This window comes from Vidua chalybeata, chromosome 1 (genome assembly GCF_026979565.1).
Source record: "Vidua chalybeata isolate OUT-0048 chromosome 1, bVidCha1 merged haplotype, whole genome shotgun sequence".
Classification (NCBI taxonomy): Eukaryota; Metazoa; Chordata; class Aves; order Passeriformes; family Viduidae; genus Vidua; species Vidua chalybeata.
This window is the reverse complement of record NC_071530.1, coordinates 78567549-78588884: the sequence shown is the minus strand read 5'-3', so window position 1 is coordinate 78588884 and position 21336 is coordinate 78567549. Positions and strand designations below refer to the sequence as shown.

The 21336-nt window shown below is 39.9% G+C and overlaps 1 protein-coding gene across 1 annotated transcript in view; it reads right to left on the bottom strand.

Annotated features, from left to right (window-relative positions):
- The window catches only part of MYO10 (myosin X), a 163235-nt gene that overhangs the window by 15798 nt on the left and 126101 nt on the right, over positions 1-21336 (bottom strand). Inside the window, exons 20-28 of the mRNA XM_053942574.1 lie at positions 14035-14159; positions 13785-13899; positions 10513-10619; positions 9343-9552; positions 9001-9040; positions 7669-8571; positions 6312-6435; positions 4794-5037; positions 2461-2556 (exon numbers count right to left, since the gene is read on the bottom strand). Coding sequence (XP_053798549.1) covers positions 2461-2556; positions 4794-5037; positions 6312-6435; positions 7669-8571; positions 9001-9040; positions 9343-9552; positions 10513-10619; positions 13785-13899; positions 14035-14159 — 1964 coding nt within the window. The remainder of the gene's footprint in view (positions 1-2460; positions 2557-4793; positions 5038-6311; positions 6436-7668; positions 8572-9000; positions 9041-9342; positions 9553-10512; positions 10620-13784; positions 13900-14034; positions 14160-21336) is intronic.

Sequence of the window (21336 nt, the reverse complement as noted above, 5' to 3'; positions counted from 1 at the left end):
ATGGAAACCACCTGGGGCCAAGTTTTCAAAGGGCTCAAAAGCCCAGCCTTTAGAACAGACTCCTCACTTTGCTGCAGAGGCTCCTCTGCCATCATGGGGTTGAGGAAAAACTCAACCTACTGCAAAACCACTGGACTTAAATATGAAGTTATGTTTTCTGCAATTGCTTTTAGTCACGGAATTTTTGTCTAGGACACTGAAGAGCTACCTCCTTAACTCCAGCATTCAGAAGCCAACTGTTCTCCCAAAATGTAGATTTCTGGAAACGGAACTGCTAAAATAGCTTGAGAAAAACTGTGTAGGCTGTCAAATGGTACCATCACTGCTGTATCCTAAATTCTTTTTATCGGCTCACACTTTTATTAGAAACAGTGCAAGCAATGAAGAAAAACGAAGATTGAGAGTGCCAGACCATAAAGCAGACAAGAACATATTTAGTTCCGGTTCTTTTTTTAAGACTCAGAGACACCCACAGAGAGACTGTACATAACACTTTGCTGGATGTAAGGCAATGCCACTAAAAAAAGGAGAGAAGCTGTCATCTATGGAGGAGGAACCACCAGCTGAAGTAAAGCTGAAACCAAAGTAAAGAAACTGAAGAAAACTAAGCCTCACCAACCAAAAGATTCCCACAAATTAAATTCATCTTTCCTTTCTGGGCTCAGGAATTACAAATGTATTTAAAGCGAAACTTCTATTTCAATTAAAAAAAGAAAAAAGACTTCCTAGCACTGTATGCACATCTAGTGATAATTTATGGATGGATTTTAAAGAACAATTCAGAGTTTTCCTGATTTCATTTAATCTTTGTGTAAACAATGAAAACGAAATGAATCATGGCACTTTGCAAAAAACAAAGGCAGACTTTATTTTTGTCTCAAGATCTCCTTTGTTTTTCAGCTGAGTCCCAGAACACAGAAATAGGGAAAAAGGCTAGGGATTTAAAAGCAATGGCTGCCCACTGAAGCATTACTTCTTCAGTAATAGTAACTCCTCTTCTGGGGGCTTGTGCCATGTTTTTCTTCGTTTTTCCCTTAATTTGAACAAAAAGCAACCTCAGATCCTGATCTAAGCCCAGGTACAAAATATTTTTTCTACAGCAGATATGGACCAAACACAGCCCAATTATTCATACTTCACTTTTTAAAATGCTTTGTTAACAAGGCTTTGACTTAAGCCTGTCTGCAAATCCTTATACATCTTCCTCATTAAATCTTCTGGGATGAGTGAGAAAAAAGAAACAGGAAAGACACTGGTAAAAGGTAATTTAATCTGGATGGTTTGTTATTTGTACTATACACAACAAGAGTGTATAGTGTCTCCTCCTGCATCTTTAAGGAAGAAATGAAAGAGATGCATGGCAACAGACAAATCTATGTGCTGATAATTGCTTATTGGTCCCTAGGGCACGTACACAAGTCTGGTAGAAGAGACTTCAGCTAAGCCTTCATTTTAAAATATGCTTACATCCCACAAGAATCTTAACAGTAACTGCTAGAAAGCTCCTTAGTTATTTTAAGGATGACTTTAAGGAAACCTAAAAAAATGAGGATGGATTTTGCATTGCTACATCTACATCTGTACTCAGGGTCCTGTGATATAGGAAGGCATTCTACCTTTGCAAAGAACAGAATATGAAAGAATTTTTGAGGCTTCTGAGCCTCAAGTGATGTTGACAAAGGCACACTGTATTCTGGCCTTGGTGCAGCAAGGCAATGGATAATAAGCTCTGATTACTAAGTTAACTTTATTTAAATGCTTGATTTTTATAGGCAAGCATATTATTATCTTGCATGAGCTGTGGCATGGTGATTTTTTTTAAAGATGCTCTACAACTGATAGGACAAGTCAGACTTGCTCCTCACCCACCTGCCTCCTCCATGGTTAGATATGGATCCTTTAGCAACAAAAGCAAGACCCTTTTTAAATATGCAGAAATGGAAGCACTCTCTTACACACTCTTACATGAATATGCTTTTGCTCTAAAATACAGTGAGTGCATTACAACTTCTATCTGAAAAAAATTTAGGTTCCACTTGAACAAACAGACCCCACCCCTAAGAACAAAATGCTTCATTTCAGGCAGACTACAGGGTCTCAAATATTGATTTGATCAATGCAGCTAAACACAGCAGGGTAATCCGCAAGGAAAGCATCAGTGGCTAATGACTTCCTCTCCATAGACAAACTGTGTTTCAGAAAGTTGCTACTAACACATGGGTAACAGCCAAATTCTAGGCATGTTTTCATTGGCAATCTGAGTCTTCCCAGTAATTGTCTGCCACAAGGTTTTCTCCTCAGCAAGCCTTTCAAACAGTGTGTTAAATGTAACGTGTTTAACACAGCCCGAATATTTTGTGACAGTGGCCAAACAAATTAGTGACAAGCCAAAGTCAGAATGGCATAGAGGTTAAAAAGGAAAAGAAAAGGAAAAGAAGATAGGCCTGATAATTTTCCTACCTTGCATCCTCAGGAGATTCAGCAATTAAGTGGTAGGTCCTATCACTCATTATTAGATCAATACCATTTTCTTTGCCTGTATTATCAACAATCTCTCTGAAAAAAAGGAAAACACCAATATTGAGCATTACAGATTATCAACATTGTGAAAATTCTGTTCTGCTGAGAAGCTCACAAACTACTGATACTTAAAATAACAGCAGTCTTCATCAGGTTCATTTGTAAGACTCGCAACGTGATTTTTCAGACCCAGTATTAGTTTGCCAAACTACAGCTGTGTTTTCTGCCCACACAGTACAAATATTCAAACTACTATGAATGTCACTATAACGAAGTGACCATTCTGTTACCATTTTACCAAGAGCTAAAGAAAAAGCAAAGCATTATCAAACCCCAAGAGAGGCAAAGATAACTGAGTTAAGAAATGGATATATTTCTGAACTGACTGCATAACCATGCGATTTTTGGAGTGCTAAAGGAAAGCTGTCGAAGATTGAAAACTAAAAGCAAACAAAACCTGGATCAGTGATTCTGTGTGGCTGTGAGTCAGCAAAAGGACAATTCCAAACATGACTTACAGAAAAAGCTGAGCACTCATCTGTTCAAAAATTACATATTTCTAATTTTTAGTTTGGACATCTAAATATTGATATAAAAACAACTGTGAAGATTTTAGTAATAATTAAAGTATGACATTAGAATTCCCTGTAGCTTAAGAAATACACCTAATTTCATTTTTGCTGTTTTGCTGTATTTGCCTGAAGGTTACTATTTCATTAACTGACTATAATTCCGTATCAGCTATACTATTCTCTTACATCTCAGTCCTATAAACAATATATGCAAGCTCTGCATATCAGACTCATGAGGACGATCTATCTGCTATCAATACAAAAAGCTGTAATTTTTTACTGTTTGATTCCTTCTCTCTCAGTAACAGTGTCCAATAGAATACCTCCCTGTTCTGTGTTTTAAGTGAATCAGCCTGAGATTTTTTAAACTGAACAGGGTCCCTAGTAGAGAGTGGTGAAATGCGTGAGTTGCACTATAGGTTAGGAATGTACTCAGTAAATATTAACACTATCTAGAAAAGTTATTGTTTATGTCTTATGAAACACAGTTCTTTAAATACATGTACCTTTTCTTTTAGCTAATTTATAAACAAATAGTTATTGATTGAACCTACAGTTCAAACTAGGTTCAGTAACCTTTGTCTGATAATTTTAAAGAACGTCTGTAGGGCACAGCCAATGAAGCAATGAGGCAACAACAACAAAAAAGAATGACTGATTGAACATATTAGAAAAATATGCTAAATAAATGCTAATGAGACAGCGTTAAATCTAGTTTTAATAGGAAAAAAAAAACGTAGGATCTTCAGCTTCTATTCAGAGATTTTCTTGACTGCCAACAGCCCACTGAATTTCAGGAGCAAGTCAGGATTCTCACCGAAACTCCTTTCTGTCCTACTTGAAATCAGGCTCAAGCCAGGACCGCCAAAGAAAAGATTAATCAAATATTTAAATTTAGTTTAAACTCTCTGTTGAAGTAACAAACAATTTGGATAGTTGCAGATTACAAGGCACAGAGTGGAATTGAGTGTTACTAGCCATATCTGTTTCTCTCTGCTTTGGATGAAAGCTTAGGTACACTTTAAGAGAAAACAGACAACTAATGTTAGCACACTCTAATTTTTAAAATTAGGTAGATAATCCTAAATTGTTTAGAAAGAGAAATACCATCCAGTAGAAAACTTTTTTTTCTGCATGCTTCAGGAAACATAAAATTCTTAGGCTTAAGGAACTTCAGTTAACAAGGCATAAGTTATTAGGTTTAATAATCTTGGTTTTTTAATGAATATATGCATTTTAAAGACTTTTCTAGACTACCACAATTATTTAAAGCATGAAAAAAAATCTAAATACATACAGAAGATTCAGCTTTGACCCATGCGAACTTCAGTATACTCAGGGCCTATTAATTCCACCCTGTTCATTCTGGGTTTGCCTGCAGCTACAGACTTGGCAACATGCCCCAGATTGCCTTGGGAATCATTACAGAGTAAGTAGGGCCTCTAGTCTGGGAGAAAGCATAGACGGGTTCATTACAGCAGCATTTTTCTGAAGTATTTGGCACTGCCTTAGCTCTGGAGCACTCTCTAGACTTAAGAGAGAGCCAACTAAGGACAACACTTGCTTTCACTAACTTCACCACACACACTCTCCTGCTTGCATTCACACAATTTATAGGCAGGGCACTCAATGTCTTCCCAGACTGAGCCCCAAGTACTGCTTAGAAGGAACCATGGCTAACATAAAACCATGTAAACCTACTTGGCAGTTCGGACATCCATGGCACCCTTTAGCTTTTCCTCACTGTCATTTTCAAAGTACATCAACCTGGACTGTCTGAGAACAAACCATCTTTTCTTCCAGTTCCTTCTGGAAAGCGTAGATGATCCACCCCCCTTTTTGTGAAGCCAACCCTGCTTAAGTGCTTCCTGCTTAGAACGAAACCACAGGAAGGTCTCATCTTTCAGGACACACCAGCGTCGCTTCCATGTGTTGATTAAGCCACCTGACAAGAGAGACAAATGTGGGTTTATATGCAGTTAAAACAAACAGCTGTATCATAAAACAGATGCTGTGAACAGCACCAAAACTGGAAGGTGCTGACCAACAACACTGCAGTTAAAATGAGTGTCTGCTGTAAGCCACAAAACCTCATTTTTGCACATCCTTATGGCCACCAATATTGTTGTCAATCTAAACATCCTTAAATTTTAAGTTGTAGTAGGTCTCTGTATTACAAAAAATATATGAAACATACATATAATTACATGTACATATACATAACATATCTATAACAAAAATTACTGAAAAGTCTTGCTGCACATGAGAATCTGATCTTTAAGACTGTTTTCAATGTATTTCAGTGATAATCTAAAAAAAAATTAGTGTTAAGCTCTTTCCTCTCTCCGGGTTATTAGGAGGTAACAATGTTTAGCAAAGTTACGTTTAGAGCAGGAAATACACCAGTGTGAGCTCAGTCATTTCGAAGTGTGGCCATGCAGTAGGCAATGCACCTTTTGCACTGGAGTTACAACACAGTCATAAAAACCTTAACCAAACTAATCCTGTTGGATGACCAAATCCTGTCATCCCACAAAAACTGACTGCTGGCTATGTCAGAAAGTAAAAGCCATGCTACTTCCAACTGCATTATTTTTCACAAGAACATTGTGGTGTGTACACTCATCACTGCTCCCATACCTAAATAAGGTATACTATAGTGATGAAATCATACAAGTATTCAGCTAGATTACAATTTGCTATCAATCATCAGAAGATAAACCCAAGAATTTTAAGCAGAGAACTCCTGTGTATGTTCTTTCACAGTCTCTCACACGTCTTTGCTATATGTAGCCTTCTCATGTCTTCCAGATCCAAAGTGAAATTTGACTAAGTAAAATTGGTCTGCAATGTAGAATGCGGTCTATGTCACAAGTTTTTGACAGCAGGAATCAGCTTTCCTCAAAATTTGGTACAATTGGATTTGTGAGTTATTTTTCTCTATGTATACTGAATATTTCATTGTTTGCGAGTCAGCAAAGATGTAAGATGAAACAGAGGCATCCCAAAATATTGATCTCTTTTTGCAGAGGGGAAAAACATTGCTAGATATATGCCACTGCAAATAACTTGAGAACAGCTCAAATGAAATAAAGTCACTTTTCCATCACCCTTTGAAAAATGAGAAAATAGCTTAACTCTATAGGAATTGGAAGTGTAATACACAATAAATATTTCTGGTTATTTTGTCTATTTAGCAAATTCTGATTCATCCAGTACCTTTCATGTACAGAAAACTGTGGAAGTAGGGCAGGCTGACACAGCTATAGACTGAATCCCTCCGATAGGAAAGTTCATCATCTGTATCAAACCTGGAGTCAAAATCTTCTTCACTGTCTTCAAACTACACAAGAAAGGAAAGAAAGGTCATAATCTCTCAGGAAAGAGTTTAGATCAAGTTGGTTAGAAAACTCTAGCTGAAACATTTATTATGTATTGGAAGGTTCCTCATTGGTTTTTACCCAGCTAACAAAGGAAGGAAGGAGTACACTGTAGTAAGTTTCAGCTTGAATTGTTTGATTACACAACAAATCTGAGTAAAAGTTTTGCAGATACTCAGGAAAGTTATCCCTTTGCAAGAGTATGGTCAGGGTAAGCTATCCTGCGCTATTTGCTCCATCACTGAAGTACTATGGGGAGCAGCTTAAAAATGTATTGAAAAGGAAATCTTGCACAAGCTGTGGCACTAGCTTTCCCTCACCCCAGAAAGTCAGAATTTCTGTTCTGTATCTGACACACATCCAGAGTCATGCAGCAGGAAGGCATCCTCAACAGAGACACTGAAAGTGTTTTTTTCTCAGGCAAGAATTGTCAACTTATCCCAACACCTACAATGGTTCTTGGACTGCTTATCACTGCCTCAAATGTAGTAGATATTATATCATTAAAGCTTTCCTTCTAAACAAGTCAGTGTTCCTGAAATACCTTTTCACTTTCCCAATCAGACAGTCTCACAGAAACACAGGGTAAGTGGTAGAGGAAATCCTATTCTTTCAAAATTATTTGTAGAAGGAAACCGCAGAGTATACTCAGTAAACAGCACTGAAAAATTTCTCTGCAGAATGGGTGTCTGCCTCAGTAATTTAAACATTTTCCATTGCATGAACTTTACTCTCCAAATAATCTCAAAATATACCTGGCACGTCAGGGACTTCTGCAGGCATCTTATTCATCAATACTCTTGCAACTTGCACATATAACTAAATTTAGTTTTCCTGAAATTAATTCCCCAACATGCTACCTGGTACCCAGTTCCAAACACATGCACGGAGAAGAACTTCGCTGCGCACTGAGCTCCTCACCAAGTAACACACAGTGCTGCATTAAAGCAGTTAAAATCATATCTGTGCAAAAGCTCAGGACTGCAAACAGCATCTGAGCAGCCTCTGACTCTAATGCACTCACCCCAGTGGCATCTAGATGGCAACAGACCACTATTTCCATAGGTGCTCTGAGCAAATCAAGCTACACAATGTTTTCTAAGAACAGCTACAGTGAATCTGCAGCTGCACAGTGGGGAAAAAAAAAATCAGAAAGCACCAATCAATTATTAGATAATATAAACATCGCTACTTACAGAAGACTGAGCTCCCTCAGAGCTGAACCGGTATGCTCCAGAGCTATTGTACGTCCCCACGGAACACCGGTAGTCCGGTGACCACTGGCTACTGTGCGAGTTAGAGAAGGTCACACTGCTGCCAGAAGTGATAGCACCATCTTCATAATCGTCCTGGTCGTAATCATAGTCTCCGTCAGGAGAAATAAGTTCCACAGAATTTGGGGGTCTGCAGGATATGTTTTCTGGCATGCAGTACGTGGATTCGCCGCTTGAAGAGTTGTGGAGACTCACTGTGTCATGGGCAGGAGGTACGACCATGGTGTCGCTGGCACCAGGAATTGTTGGCACCACGGTATCATTCATGTAAGGATCCTCTTCTGAGGAATCATCACTTGTTCTGATGCCACTGGTCCTTTGATCAGAATGGCCATGCTCACTCGGGTTGGGTGAATCCTTAAATGCATCATCATCAGCTTCAAAGCCCTCATCTACCTCCTCCTCAGGATATGGCTGGCTGAAGTTAAAATTGGGCTTTTCACTGCAGGCATTTCCAGTCTGTTCAGCCAGCTCAGCAGGATACCCACTGCCCACAGAGAGAGACCTCTCAATGTTTCGGACACATTCGTCAATCTCATCAAAGTTCAGAGATTCCAGGAACTCTTGGGCTGCTCGACATGCTTCATCCTCAAGCCGCCGGAGCTCCTCATCTCGACGCTGCTGCAGCCTCTGTAATGAAGCCTCAGTCAAGGACAGCTCCTGCTGCTTCTTCACGCGCTGCAGGTCTTCGATTTCTTTTTCCAGACGCAGGATTTCTTCCACCTGCCTGCTTTCTTTCTGCTTCTCCACCTCCTGCTTCAGTTCTGCCTCCTTCTGAGCTTTCTGAATGGCAGCCAGTTCCTGCTTCTTTCTCTCTTCTTCAGCCTGCATAAAAATAAAATGAAACAAAATAAAATCCAGTTAGGCCCCTAAATGCAAGCTTCTTTTTAAAAATTTGTTTCTAAATCTCTATACTTCACCATGCTCATTCATTTAAAATGAGCCCTAGCTTTCTGAGCAAGAAATGAAAAGGAAAGAAAAAGAAACAAACTAAAGCATGATGACATTTGCTCAGAGATAGCTGAGTAGAGAAAGTCCAAGTATGTGCAGAAAATTCAATCTTTGCCAGAAATTAAATGAAGCATCAGGTGAAAGAAATTTCCATGCAAACTATATTGAGTTTCCTTTGGCTTTATCTTCCAGCTCCTGTAATTAGTTTAGTTTTAATGCTACAGGTACCTTTTATTTTTTTAATTGCTGGGTTGAGATACTCAAATAAACAGGGTGGCTGAAAGCATTAAGAATGTAATTTACCTGCTGGGCAAGACGCTCTGCTTCTTGCCTTTGTCTTTCCCTAAAAGTGAGTGAAGAAAAAAAGTCAAGTCAATCAAGTTCAACATAAGCTCATTGCATTCCTTTGCTATGGCAATAGCTCAACTTACAGAGATCATCTGCCACCTGGAAAAGACAGCCAAAAATAAGATCACAACGAATATGTTTGTGACTATCAAACCACCATGATAGCTATATAGGTCTTTCAGCAAAAGCAGCAAAGGTTTCCAAAATCACTTGTTCAAGAATAGCCTGAAATAAAGGCTTTCAGACCAACACCTAATATGGCACAGGCAGGAGAGTGATGTAAGCCAGAGACTGCACCTTTCTTCCTCCTCTTTTCTTCTTTCCTCCTCTTGTCTCCGCTTCTCCTCCAGTCGCTCCCTGTAAAGACGCCGAGCAAGCTGGCCTCGCCGCTGCTTCTGAAGGACAGTGGCTGCTTTCTTCAGGCACAGGAACTTCTTCCTACCACTGAATGCCCTGTAGTTCTTCTGTATCACAACCACATAGTAGAGAACCTTTCTATACCGCTTTCTGGGGGGAGAAAAAGAAGAAGCAAATTTGTAATGAAACAGTGGTGAGGGATCTTGCCATGGTGACCTGCAATAGTGAGCCCATGGTAGTTCTAGTTCTGTGATAGCTCCCACATTGTTCACATTCTTCTCCCTTTGAGAAGCAAGATTCTTTCATCTCTTGACAGCACCAAGTGTGTCTTCATTAAGGAAATGCACATGTCTTACATGTTATTATGCCCCTGCCAAGGAGCTGCTAAAAAGACAGTTCTGTGTGTGTGCACACATGCAGAGAAAGAATATATACAGCCATCTCACATCTCTGAAAAGAAAGACCATGCGTAGCAGGATAGCTGGCATTAAAAAAGAAATATTGTTTTTAAGTAACATACTGGTCAGAATATAAGAACAGGACTAATAAGCACATGAAAAGAAATTACCTCATTATGCAAACAAGCTTCCTTAAACTATCCTCAACTGACTTACAGAAAAAGCAGAGAAATAAATAGATGGGATGAACAACTCCACCTAACACATAATGCATGAAGCCAGATAATCAAGTCAAACATTAATCAGTAACATATATTCTTCATCTCCGAGAACCAAATTGATTAGTTTTATTTTCTTCTGTTTTCTTACCATGAAGAAGCAAAGATAAATCAGGATCTCAGCTGGTGACTTGGGGGGGCCCCACTAGTGCCATCCAACTACAGTTCCTACCATGGCTCTAATGCCATGATACAATCAGATGGACAGTGGCTGAGTTCCAAATTTCTGTATTGTCCTATTCATTATATTAAAACAATTCAAACTTTGTATTATTCATGAGTATTTTCAGCTGCTATTTTCAAAAGCCACATACAGGATTTGAATGCCTGGCCCCTACAAAAAGTTGAGAATTGTGTCAGAAGGATTTAACTTCTTGACAACTCATCTATTTATTTCAAATCCTTACTATTAATATTCTCATGTAGTCACTTACCGGGCTGCATAACCTAAGATGTGTGCTCGGATGATCATTGCTGCCTTGGTGACTTCCACTTCTCGCTGCTTCTCCAACTTGTGTTCTAAGGACTCCCGGAGAAACACCTACATAAGAAAACTTCTGACTTAACAAATTTTGGTGAGCATCATATTTAAGAGAGAGCCAGATCAGTCTAAGCAGCAATCCTCAGCTTTGAATTCAGAGAAAAATGTACTATTTCCTTAGCAGAAAAAAGTAAAACAAAATGTAATCCTCTTAAAAGAGAACACCTGCAGATGATCCTGTAACTTTGGATTTCAATGGGAAGGGTCAGATTACTCTATTGTAACTTTTAATTAGGAGCAGGGTTTTTCCAAATGTAATGTAATTACTGGATTCATTAAACAGCCTTTCCCACCAGAGTAACACAGGCCAAAGAAGCTGCAGGGCTTAGCATGGACTTTCTAATCAGAGGGGCAGAAATACCACCCTGATCGTTTACTTTTTTCACAGGCACATCAAGCTACATACCCTTTACAAGGCTTGCTGCTTCCAAAGACATTGCTACAGGACTGCAGAAGTAGGCAGAAATGAGAGTGCCTTTGTGTTCACATGGACTCGACTATGTTTTCCTGACGTTACGTGGACAGAGCTGCCAGAGCCAGACACCTCACCAGAGCCGGCCACCCTCCCACACACAGAATGCTTCCTAGGCTCTCTTCCAAGCACTAACCTGGACCATTCACCTGCACTGCCTAGTGCCTATCAGATGAGCTTTGGCATTGACATAAACTGAGCTAATACAGCCTCTTTCGCCTTAAATGAGTAAAACTGCTTCTCCAGTCGAGCAGGGGCATGGGGGAGGCGGCTTCCCTCTTCCACCTGTCTTGACATCTGCTCTTTACCACACACTCACATAGTGGTGAGCTATCTGCTGTCAGCACTTTTTCCAGCTCTTCTCAACTTTTCTTTCCTAAAGGCCAAGTATGCTGGTGTCAGCTATGGGTGACAACAGCCTGGCATGCTGCTGCCACACACATGGGCAGCTGGAAATAGCCAGTTCCGTGACACTTTGATAATGCGGGATGAGAGCCAGGCTGCACGCCACAGTGTGGGGATGAGGAAAGCTCATGGACAGGGTGGGCTCTGCTAAGGGAGGAGGGCTGCAAAAACATCTACAAGCAGGAATGCATCTTTGAAGTGGTGGGTGTTTTCTCTTGATGCGAAAAAAAAACCCAAAAATCCAACCACACTCACACTCCCCCACTAAAAAAAAAAAAAACAAAACACCAAAAACAAACAAACAAACAAAAAACCACCAAACAAAAAAACAAAACCAAAAAAACCAACAAACCCAGTGGACTTTTGGGGGTGTTCACATGCAAACGGAGCTGGTTTTTCCTCTGTGTTTACATGAAAAAAAGCCTATCATCAAAGCCAAAGCAGCACTTTCGAGGAGAGGCACAGTTGTGAGTTTTGAATAAAGCTAGAAAGGGACTTTATAGCAGAAGTTACTCAAGAAACAGGAACAGAAAAAGTTCCACAGAAAATCTTGAAGTCCCAATGTCAGAGCTGCACTGGTCAGCTCTTTCTGTATGAAGTTTTCCCTCACGGAAAAAACCTTTTCTTTCACTCAGTGGGCAATCTTTCTTTGCTGTACACACAGGCTTTCAAAAACACAGCAAAACTCTTCAGAAAAGCATTTGGCTACTTCTGGAACAAAAATGGATGGTAAGCAGATGTTAAGCTCAGACTAATGCCTTTTCCTGACCAGGTGCATTGCAGCTTGAGATATAAAAGACAAGGAAAAAAAAGATCACACTGGAGCCAAATCATTGCAATGTCACTATTATCCCTCTAAAATAATATAGGGGCAGGACAGTGCCTCATCCCATGTTCAGTCTGAAAGCAGCATCCTGTTGTGCTCTTCTCCTATTTATGCAGTCTCACAAATGCGCAGGCAGCTCCTGAGGGAGGATAAGCCCAGGCCACAGTAAGGGAAGTTACAACAGCGCTCTGGCTCCTGCCGAGGTCCTGATGAGCAGTTGATAAAAACCAATTTCTGATAAACATGTGTCTCTAAGATGCCAAGGTCCATGGGTCCATGGTCCATGTATAAATACTGTTAATATGCTACATCTGAAATAGAATGGGATGCACAGCCCAGCTCTGCAGCCCAGTGCTACCACTGTGCTATTTGAGAGCCATTGGCTACAAAAATGGGATGGAAGATGACATTAATTGCCATCAGAATATTTCAGATTCTTTCTTCTTTCTTACAGCAACTGTAAGATGATTAAAACAACTTTCCCAATGCAAGTCTGAGTCCTTAAGCATACAGTCTTAAGCATACAGAGGAAGAGAGGAAACCCTTCCAAACCATCCAGCTGTGCAGAGAAGAGGGGGAAGGGAAGAGCATTTCCTACAGAAATCAATGAGATTTTACAAAATATATTTGCTACCTTATGGCACTAAAAAGTGTTTTTAAAAAGTTTTTAGTATTTAGATCTCAAATCCTGAAATGGGGAATCTTCTCCTGAGTCTGCAATGCTTTAATATCATTTGCTGAAATCCAAGACACAAATCACAAGCTGTTGTCTACAATCCAACTTGCAAAATGAGCATGTAAAAACACCCAGATTATTTTATTTCTCAAATTAAAATTTGATTCTTTAATTTATTCTAAAATAATTTGATCTCTTTTTCTTTAAAGAAAAAAATATATGGGTGAAGGTCAGGTTGTCTAGGAGAACACACATCAAAGTCTAATCTACCCCTGGAAAAGACTCTCAGACTAGGATGGCAAATACACCTGGAGCTCAATTCTGCCACGTGAAGACTGGCTAAAGTTCTTCCCCCTGATTTCTGCCACTGAAGAGGTATCGGTTAGGTCAGTTTACTAGTATGAGTGGAGCTCCCTGCAGAACAAAAATGTTTACGCACATGTTCCATACTTCTAAAAAAAAAAAAAAATCCAAATACCACATTTTAAGTTCTGATCCTCACCAGTGCTACCACTTGTGAGCAGTGACAGAAAATTCAGGTAGACTCTTTCTCTGTGACTGAAATCACCAGTCAGTTTTTAAGTGCCTTAGACAGCAAATTCCTCAGCACAACCATTAATTGTTGCTTTAAGAGTTTCAAGAGCACCAACAGGCATGCGCAGCTTCTTTAAAGGCCAGAAGTAATTACCATTAGAACTACATCTCTGCAGCTGTGCAGTCTAAATCCTGTCCCCTCAGCTTTGTATATGCACCAGCACCATAATATGCACAGTCAGCTTATTTTACCTTATTTTTTCCAAGCTGCCATTCAGTGCTTGTGTTGTCATACAGACGAAGTAAGACGGCACATTTCTCATTTAAATCTTCAGGGAGAGTTAAGTTTCGCATGAGGACTTTATACCTGGCAACCAAAAAGTTTTTTTATTGCTTCACTTAAGCAATTAAGTTCTATTTTTGCCATATGATTCTTTTTACTTTTATTCCTCAACATGGGAATATTGACTTACACTTGAAGTCCACAAGTCAGTGTGTTTACCTTTTATAAAAGTCTTGAAAGGGCCTCCGGACTGGGAACCCAGCCCTCCGAATCCTGACCGTCTCCAACATCCCAGAATAGCGCAGCTGGTTAAGCACCACTGTCTGATCAAACTGGTCTGGCATCTGAAATGAGCAAGTTCAAAACAACAATTTTAATAGAAATGGTAAGAGATGTCAGGGGAAATAAAGAAGGGCAAATTGTATGAATCTGAAATGCACAAAGACTAATAACTGGCTACACAATGTCTTAAAGGATATTAGCAGTCCTGAGCATATAAAAATATCTACATAATGGAAATCATGGGGTAATTACAGAATATAATTTCCATAGAAAGGGCATTTACAGCCATTTAATCTCATCAACTGTCTCTTTCCATTTCATGGGTATTTGCAGGCTATTGCTGTGCAGGCAGAAACAACAGAAAGAAGTATAGGCAGTTAACAGGTCAACAGATATAAGCTTGATTATTTTGCTTCTTCAGCAATTTAATTTAAAGTCTCTGTAGAGGATTCCAAATGTTGAAGATACACAAATACAAGCCATACGGATTTAATAAAAAACAAAACCAGAAGTACAGAAAATATTCAATTTTTGGTGTACTGACAATTATCTGCAATGGATAGGGAGGAAAGTTTGGCAGTGATGTCTCAAATCTTAAATAAGCTGTATTTAAAAGAGTTTCTATTTATTGATATTCTGAACAGTAGAAATAGTCTCCTGTGTAAACAGACCCCACCCTGCTCATCTGAAGTAATTTTCCCTTAGTTTTCCTGCAGTTCTTTCAGCAGTTTTCCACTCAGAAAACAGATAACCCCACATCCATTCAGTCATGCAATCCTGTGAATACTGGTCAGTATGGTTCTGCCATTGGGAGCCTCAAGAATGCTCTCATCCCATCTGAGAACCCCCCCAGTCACTGGTGTTTTCACCATGGTTTGAGGTAACCCAAACAGAGCCATGCAAAGCTGCTCAAGACAGCACTAATTGCTGCCTGGCAAAACACGGGCAACCCCCATGCGGAAATGCCACCACATGTAAACACGCCATTTAATTCATCAGCATGAATTACCATCATCCACTTTAACCCATCAGCTACCCTCCTCCACAGCCATTTGCAGAGCTGGAGCACAGTGTTCAGTATTTTGCAAGTTCAGGAGATGAGATCTCACAGATACAGTCAATGGTTCACATAAAGATCTGAAGTTCTTCAGCTGACAAAAGTGACAGCAAGATTAAGCCCTGGGAAACCATCAGTCAGAGGACTGTCTTGGTATTTATTAACTGGCTTTAATGATGCCTCTTGTTCAACTTAGCAAACAAATTACTCCTCTGGATTTTAACCTGACAAATAAATTCTACTTAAGAAATAAATTACACCCCCAAATTTTAACTTTTTATAAAATGTACCTTCAAGAAAGCAGACTCAAAAGTTCATTTTAACTATCCAGTATAACCTTTTCCATCAGCGCCTTTATTCATGAAACAAAATGCTGTCTGCTGGTGGTGACACGAGAGGGAGAAAAATTCTCTGTGAAAGATGGGAACAAACCCATCTTCCTCAACAATTTGTTTCATCTGGATTTTGCCATGGTGAGTAAAATCTCTGTATTTCAGTGAACACGCAGCATGAATGCTTTCAGTGAGGGTATCAATACTGTCATGGCTGGTATTGCCAGGAGGGTCTCCTGTACATGCCCACTGTACAGCATCCAAATGTCAGGGAACCAGCCTGGCAAAGCTGCCCTTTGCATGTTTATGCCTGCCTCTTTCTGTGCAGATGGCTGATGATGCCCGATGGGAAAGGCAGGGAATGGACACAGACGTACACACAGAAATCGTAAGGAAAAGCTTTCACTTTTCACTTTGTGTAACTCAAGGCTGATGCTTGCCACAAGCAGACACAGCTCTTTTTTTTTTTTCTTTAACACTAAAACTACTTTTAGTCCTTTTAACCCACCCAAACTTGCTGGCTCAAAAGGTGACGTTTTTCCCAAGACTTGCAAACACAACAGTATTTTCGGCGTGCTGAGATGGGGAGAAACATGCATGGATGGGAGTGGGGATACACCACAGCCAGACAAAATGCTGGTGACATGACAGATGTCTCTCTCACTAAGCAAGGGAGCAGCTCCTGCTTTAAGACACAGATGGCTGATGTATCACCTAACCCTTCTATTGCCACCTCCAGGCACTTAATAAAACAGAAGTCAGACACCACACCTGGCTTGAAAGCTCACGTTACTGTTTTAAAAAAACTTGAGTCACAGAGGAAGAAGAAACATTTTGGTAACATTTTCCCTACAACTATATAAGTTTGAAAAAGCCCTGCTCTGTCACCAGAAGGTGGAAATGTCACACAGATACCTAACTTCAAACACCTGCAGTTTTTAAAAAAAAGCATTAAACATTGCAAGAAATGTTAGCATGCTATCAACACAAGACAACATGGAGACCATTGCAACTTTAATCAACCACTTTAAATGCCTACTCCATCACTTTACATAACTCACTATTTTTAATTACTCACAGACACATGAGACATTAAATTGAAGGGTCAAATCCTCCTGGCATACCATTGGAATTACATCTGCAACAAGTATGGCTGCTTTGAGAAAACAGAGAGCTGGTGATAAGAGATGCGCTGGACTTATCTCTTATGCATTTCAATATGAAATACTAAAAGATTCCCCCCCCTCCTCCCATAGCAGGGATAACCTTAAGCATAACTTCTAGCAGGACTCCTCGCAATTAAAGAAATCAATTTCATGTGCCTTTATTGAACTAGAGTGCAAGAACTGCACATATCCCACTACTGAACTGCAGACACTTCTCAGAGTGACAACCATCACCACTTGAACATTGCTTGGTGTAGCAATGAGTTAAACTTGCAATAGCATCAAATCTCCATGCAAAGGGTTACCTGTGCAGCTGATGATCACCTTTCCCTCTTTACTGGTGCTCCTTCAGACTTCTGTGGTAAGCAAGCTAACCTTCTGATTGATACCAAAGTAATACAGGACAGGACTCACCTCTGGGGTCTGCTGAATTTCTATCAGTATTGCTGTTAAAGCTTGACTGGGCTCACAAATGAACACTTGGGAAGCAATTGTATTCTCTAGGAAAACTTCAGATAGACAACAGAACCATGACTGATTTTAAAACAGTACATCTTCCATAGTAAAAATTTGAAGCCATTCCTAAAACTAAGACTCCTGCAAAGTAAGATCAAATTTGCAAAAGAGAAAGCAACAGAAAAGAAAGTCAACAGATAGTTTTCAAAATGCAGCCAACTAAATTTTCAATAGATATTTCACTTTTATCATGGAATGGCAGTGCTGAACCACTCCAGAACACAAAAATCACTGGACAACAGCTAGAATCACATCAGTCAAGTCATGTTAAGGCACTGAGTAATATCAGTGTGAAATTAATAACTACAAGCTAGGTCTGTTCCACATGATAAGGGTGCTTTTTTTTGTGTTGCTGACACAATTTGTAATTCATTATTTCCTAGATCCAAAAGTCTCCACCGAATTTGCGCCAGACAGCACCAAAGCCAGGACTTTAGCATGACCTGGAGTCTCAACTGGCGAGACTTTGGTTCCTTAAGCTGCTAAATGCTTGCTCTGATCTACAGTGAGTCTCCAGAAGGGCAAAGCTTCTGCCTGAAATCACAATTAGGAGCAGCCATTAGGACAGACATTTAACACCTGTGCGTAATTTTAATAATAAAATAGTTCTTCAGATTACAGTTTGACTGAGCTTTCTTAAAACTTTTCTTTTTCTTCCCCTTTCCTTGGACAGTACCTTTAGTGAAGACCCCAAGGTCTGAATAGCACAGAGAACCCAACATTTTTTTTCGTTCTGTGCATCATTTGCACAGAAATCAATCATCTGCTGAAACACAGAGATGTGTGTTTCAGCAGATACCTGACTTCACCCTGTAGAAATCCTTCTTCCTACCTGAACTTCTGGCTGTCTCACCAGAGTACAGACGCAATAATGATGAATTACAGCACCCTCACACACTTTAGGTACGCAGGAGGCAGTTAACAAAGAGACTGGCAAGAGGGATAGGGGTGAGAGGAGAGAAGGAAAAAAATCCCGCTCCTTTGTTTCTGATTTCTCTGTAAGAACTTCAGTAGAACTACGTCAGTTTTGCTACTGTGTCTTTAAACTGTTGATTTTCCAGCTTAGGAAAGTCTTTCATGGAAGATACATACAGAGAAAGAAAAAATTAAACAGATAAGATATAAAAAACTAATTTTCTAAATTTAAACACTAGTAAGTTTTTTATTCAATGTCTTACTTTCTTTAAATCTGCTCTTTCACTCCTAAAATGAAACCCTGGCAGTTTTACTCTGGAGAAAACCACCAGAAATCAAGGAGAGTCCAGTCTTTCTCTGCTTTATAGGGGGTTTGGAACTAGTTTTCACATACAAATGTATATATTTTGTCAGAAATAGCAAGACTTACTAAGCTAGATGTTTCTGAAATGGTCCCCAGGGTCTTCTGATTTCAGACAACAGCTCCATGAGTCAAAACAAATGCCAGGCTTTCCTCACAGACAAGTTTGAAAAATGTGACAAATTTAATTTTTAATATTTATAATCTAGCTGAACTGATATGAAGAATTCTGCATGCCCATTGCTTGCCTTTTCTAAACCAAATTATGATCAGTGATTCTTATCCAAATGTACTGCTTAGCAGCCTTTACTGGTGTCAAAGATTCAAGCCAGTAATCTGAAAGAAGTGAAAGGGAAATGCCCTCGCCTGCAATAGGAAAATGCTCTAGGACACCAGGACAGGCAGGGATAAGGCCTGTCAAACCTGGAGACTGCAGCTGCACAGCTGTGTTGTGTCATCCTCCTACCTCCAACAAATCATTTCACCCTGTGCTTTTCTAGCCATCATTTCTTCAGTCATTTGCACCATCAGCTTTGATGACAACAGTTTATTCAACAGATTTTCAATCTCAGAATTTATGTGCTTTCAGCACATAAAGTAAGGAGCATTAAAACCTGTGCATGTCCTGCCCAAGGACCTGGAGCATTTGACCCCACTTACCTAAAAGCCTATTTCCAAGGAAGAAACCCTCTACATTGTTCTCTAGCATGCAGCCAGCTCCAACTGGAAGAGGTTGGGTCGAAACACAGACAAGTTTTTTGGAAGGCATTCCTTTGCTGTCCCAGAGTACTTGTGTCCAGATAAACACATAAAAATGCAGGACAATGAAAACAAAGAACATGCCACAGCTATTATTTATTTGGGATTTCTACTGTATGGCACTGGCAAGTCAAGGAATATTTGAATAAACCTGAAATAACAGGAAGTGTTTCACATGTCCAAAGTTCTCCTGGCCTTTTTCCATACACCCACCTCAAAAATCCATGAACAACCTTTAAAAATGACTAACACTGCTGGTAGTGCAACTTACTAGAAAAAGAACATGGATATATTGCAACAATTCTGGTGCCTCAAAGAAGTTCCGCTGCAAACTCCATGCCAGATTTCACTGCAAGCTCAGTAATGACATTCTGGCTCTTTTTACAGTCTCTACAGGTCTGAACCTGAAAGCACTGCCTTTACCAGCAGCAATCATTTACACCATTAGCTGATCATTTCAACTCCTACTACTGCATCTGACCTGCATCACTCATCTTGCAGCCCTGAGTATTTCAGATAAGAGGCAGACTGCAAAATTAGCCACTCTCATGCCACAGGTTACAATTTCCTGTGCTAAAAATAGTACTGCATAGAAGGAACACTGTAATTTTAGAGGTCTTCTACTCTACCAAAACAGTCAAAGCAGGAGCCTCAATAAATGAATGTGAAAATGCTTTTGTATTTATATTCAGCCTGTTACCCAGCTTACTTTACAAGTAAGGGCATCCCAAGGACATTTTTAAGACTGCAACCCATTTAAGAACTATGAGGCAGTGCATTGCTACACTGACTATTTGCACTAGTGTTTAAAGATTTCAACTCATCAAGACACTGTTGAAAAAGATCCATCCACAAAAATGCTGTGGTCGTTTTTCAGGTCCTGCTTGACTATATTCAGCAAGAGAAGAGCTGGAAGTAGCTGCTTTGTTGGGGAAAAGATGCTCAAATGATTCTGACTGGCTTGCTGAGATTTCAATGCTTTCATCAACAACAATAAAATCACAATTGCAGGGCTATTTAATAGACTTTTTATTAGTCATTGTCCGTGTACACTTGCATTTCAATCTTTCTGTTTGGTTTGTATGGACTAAAACTACTCCTGCGTAAATATACAACATCCTCTTCATGAACCTTCCTTTTTAAAGGTATCCGTATTTTCTTCTAAAGGAAGCCAGGATTTGCTACTTCTCTCATATGGGCCCAGAGGAATGCTAGCTACTCAGAATTACTTATTTCTTACACCCTGGTTACAATTTCATGGAATAGGAAAGGATTGTTAAAGGCACAGGCTTAAATGCTGGAGATACCAAAGTTTTCTAAGGGCATATTTAGAGCTCTGTAAGTAATTGCCTAAACTTTCAGCTGAAGTGAACCCTTGTTGTTTGAATACATTATTCAGGGCCTCCATTGAAATGCACAGCAAGTCCCATGTGCTGTTTGTCCCAGTGCTGCAGGACCATCCATGTGAGACAGGCAATTAAAAGCATTTGGGAAACAGGGATTTAAGGTTTGAAGCCTTGCTGGCAGGGTCACAGAACACTGACAGAAGGTGTGACTCACAGCACAGACCCCAGCTGGAACTTTTCATGGACCCTCCTTTCCACCTGTGTGTAATCTGCTGCCGTTTAATCTGAGGTCGTCCTTACTAAAGCCTCTGGTCCCTGCAGACTAAACCCCAATCTGGCCTCATTCTCCTCACATTGTGAGTAATCAGCAGGCTTCTGAAGAAAATCAATCAGGCTGCCTGAGCCCCAGACCTAACATGAAGAAACATGCTGTGAGGTACTAATTGCAGGGAGAGCTATCCTTCCTTACCAACCCCATGTCAAGACAACCAACACCAACATCGCCATTGTTCATTCTGGGTTAAGAAGATTTGTGCACACACCACTCCACATCTGCTGAGGTTGCACACAGACTAGCTGCAGGGAGAAACCCTGACCCTCCATGTCATCTAATAATTTATACAGACTGAGACCTCACCCTTCTTTTTCTTCTGTTTTGTTTTTTTTTTTTTTTTTTGGGGGGGGGGGGATTTGTTTTTTGGGTTTTTTTTTTTGTTTGGTTTGTTTTGTTTTGGTTTTTTTTTGTTGTTTTTTTGTTTCAATTTTTCCACTGTACTATCACTCCTCC